Below are 3,309 nucleotides of genomic sequence, written 5' to 3'. Positions count from 1 at the left end.
ACACACTTTTACGTTTCTTTAATTTCCTAAAATTTTTAAAGCATCATTTTTTTAAGGTCAGTTTTGAGAGACCATATCTCAGGCAACTCTAAACGGTTATGAAAAAATAATACGTTATATGAAGCAGAATTTATTTAGGTTTAAATGTGCATGTTGCATGAGTGGGTAGAGCAAGGCTTTAACACAACGATTGGTAGAATACATTTCCAAGTTTCTTTCTGATGCCTCTTTTAGATTCCCTGGCGTTCATCTCTTGTAGCCCAAGGAATTATTTTAGTGATTTCATTTCCCATAAATAATTTTCCCGAAGCCGATTGTTATAATGAAAGAAACCTAATGCAGCATGGCTGGGGGCCTATTAGATCTAACTTTGTGCACGCTTTGTTCTGTTCTGCTATCACATAGATTAGCGACACTTTAGAAAAAAATCTGGAAATGGCAGACATGGCATATTGCCATTTTGGGAGAAGAGGGAGCTCTGGTATGCTCTTCTCCATTTTTCCTATGAAACGTCTATCGTCCCATTCTTTTTGTGTTTGGTACTCTTATGTAACGTCTCTAATGTTCGGCACTAATAAGACCTTATTGGGTTGCAAGTGACGTAACATTCTTACTAAAATTGAACTTTGCCATTCTCCACCAAGCGTTTTTCACAATTATCCTATTGTGTCGTAATCTCAGAATGTCCTTCATTTAGCACTTCGGTGATAGATAGATAGACAGATAGATAGATAGATAGATAGATAGATAGATAGATAGATAGATAGATAGATAGATAAATGGATAGACTGATAGATAGATAGATAGATTTGCTTCAGTTCTGAAGCTTACAATAGTTTTTAACTTATAATATTATTCCTTCATTTATATTCACAGCAATAAACGGAACCTCAGGAAATTCGACACTTGGCGCTATTCTCTCCTCTGGGAATTTAACGAGTGGAAACTTTTCTAGAGCTTTCGCTTTCAACTCTTCAAGTGGAAACGTCACAGGTGGAAACTCCACAAGTGGAAACTTTTCTGTCTTTGCTGGAAACTTCACAGGTGGAAACTCCTCAAGTGGAAACTCCTCTGTCTTTGCTGAAAACTTCACAGGTGGAAACTCCTCAAGTGGAAACTCCTCTGTCTTTGCTGGAAACTTCACAGGTGGAAACTCCTCAAGTGGAAACTTTTCTGTCTTTGCTGGAAACTTCACAGGTGGACACTCCTCAAGTGGAAACTTTTCTGTCTTTGCTGGAAACTTCACAGGTGGAAACTCCTCAAGTGGAAACTCTTCTGTCTTTGCTGGAAACTTTACAGGTGGAAACTCCTCAAGTGGAAACTCTTCTGTCTTTGGTGGAAACTTCACAGGTGGAAACTCCTCAAGTGGAAACTTTTCTGTCTTTGCTGGAAACTTCACAGGTGGAAACTCCTCAAGTGGAAACTTTTCTGTCTTTGCTGGAAACTTCACAGGTGGAAACTCCTCAAGCGGAAACTCTTCTGTCTTTGCTGGAAACTTCACAAGTGGAAACTCATCAAGTGGAAATTTTTCTGTCTTTGCTGGAAACTTCACAGGTGGAAACTTCACAGGTGGAAACGTCACAAGTGGAAACTATTCTGTCTTTGCTGGCAACTCTTCAAATGGAAACTTTACAGGTGGAAACTCAACAAGTGGAAACTTTCCTGTCTTTGTCATCAACCCTTCAGGTGGAAACTTCACAGGTGGAAACTCCTCAGTCATCATCGCCGGTAACTCCACCAACGGAAACTACAGCTCCTTTGACCAGGGTCCGATAATTGGCTAACTCCATCCTCGATGAGAAGACAACATTCTGAATACTTATCGTAAATACGCGACGCAATAATGAATGTCACAATCTCAACATAGTCATTAACAAAAAGAATAACGCTTACATAAGAATGACTTATTTTAAAACCACCATGACATGCTGTTAAAGAACCCCCCCCCCCCTACTTCCAATTCACACACAAAACCGATAGTGCCGAGACAGTAATCAACTGTAGCCACAAATTCCTGAAGTATACAATAATTCTTTTACGAGAACAGTTTATGGTTGACCGAAATACACCTTTCATATTATTATGTTTCGCTGTCAGATGAAGGTAGTGACGCAACATTTGTATAAGCTCATTGTCTATCATACAAGAATTGACTAAGCCATGCTTGTTTTTATTTCTTACTTGTTCATTTCCTTTTTCATAAAACCCCCATTCCTTTGCAGGTGAACAATTAGTAAGATATCTTAGCGTATTTAAAGAAGTCTAATTCTGTAATATCTCTGATACAGTCTATTAGACAAGCTGATGCCCAAACAAATTAGTTATTATTTGACACACAAATTGTCGATAAAAGATCTGAACATAACAGGAACCGGCTATATTATTAATGGAGTTTTACTCATAAAAGAACGTACTCAGTGTTATTCACTCTGCCGTTAACAGAGACACACAAGAACGGTAAACCCCCCCCCTCTATTTCTATCTTTCCTCCTCGTCCCGTTCTCTCGGCCCCCTCTCTTTCTCCTTTCTCTCTCTCTCTCTCTCTCTCTCTCTCTCTCTCTCTCTCTCTCTCTCTCTCTCTCTCTCTCTCTCTCTCACTCTCTCTCTCTCTCTCTCTGTTTCTCTCTCTCTGCCCACCTCTCTCTCTCTGCCTCCCTCTCTCTCTCTCTATCAGTATGTATATAGGTAGAGATGGGTATAGGTAGCGGAAAAAGATCGGGTATATAAATCGAGATCGGGTCAGCGGCGCTATCTATACAAAAGGCTCATACATTTATATATTTGCTTTACCAGCACAACACCACTACCTCTGCGGTATGTAGATATCGATGTACGTATATCGGTAACGACGAGAGACGTAGATAGAGACAGAGGATGGAAGGGAGAGGGCGAGATAAGTGGAGCAGGGCAGCAGGGGAGAAGGCACATACAGGGCAGACAGACCCATCGTCATGTCGCTTTTTTAAAATGGTTACGCTGAGATCGTACGCGACTAGGAAGGAAAGGGTGATTGTTTTCTTTGTTTAATTTGACTTTAGAATGAAAGGCGAGAGGTTATTAATAAAAAAAAAACACACTAAAACTCCGCACTGAACGTACCCGAACTGCTGATGAACAGCAGTCGATCTGCGCACGCAAGGAGGTGCTATTCCTATTTTTCTTCTGGAAAAACGAAAGAGAGCTTCAAAACAGACTGCAGCGCCATTTGAAGCAAAGAGCAGACTTCCGGCGGACACTTTTTTGGCTGAGTGGACAATCTTGTTATGTACTATCTTATCTTTGCTATTAGTTGATCTGGTACCCCTCCGA

At 40.4% G+C, this 3,309-nt stretch overlaps 1 protein-coding gene across 5 annotated transcripts in view; it reads left to right on the top strand.

Moving 5' to 3' along the window:
• LOC101859651 (uncharacterized transmembrane protein DDB_G0289901) overlaps positions 1–2,161 on the top strand; it is a 50,617-nt gene extending 48,456 nt beyond the window's left edge. For 4 of the 5 annotated variants that reach the window (XM_035970774.1, XM_035970773.1, XM_035970772.1 and 1 more), the window contains one exon: positions 1,249–2,161. In XM_035970774.1, the coding sequence (XP_035826667.1) occupies positions 1,249–1,784 (536 nt within the window). In that variant the 3' untranslated portion in view covers positions 1,785–2,161. The remainder of the gene's footprint in view (positions 1–1,248) is intronic. The other variant, XM_035970775.1, reaches the window with a different exon arrangement.
• Positions 2,162–3,309: the final 1,148 nt, after the last annotated feature.

Source organism: Aplysia californica, unplaced genomic scaffold (genome assembly GCF_000002075.1).
Source record: "Aplysia californica isolate F4 #8 unplaced genomic scaffold, AplCal3.0 scaffold00319, whole genome shotgun sequence".
Lineage (NCBI taxonomy): Eukaryota > Metazoa > Mollusca > Gastropoda > Aplysiida > Aplysiidae > Aplysia > Aplysia californica.
The sequence above is the reverse complement of the archived record's forward strand: the minus strand, read 5'-3'. Positions and strand labels throughout refer to the sequence as shown.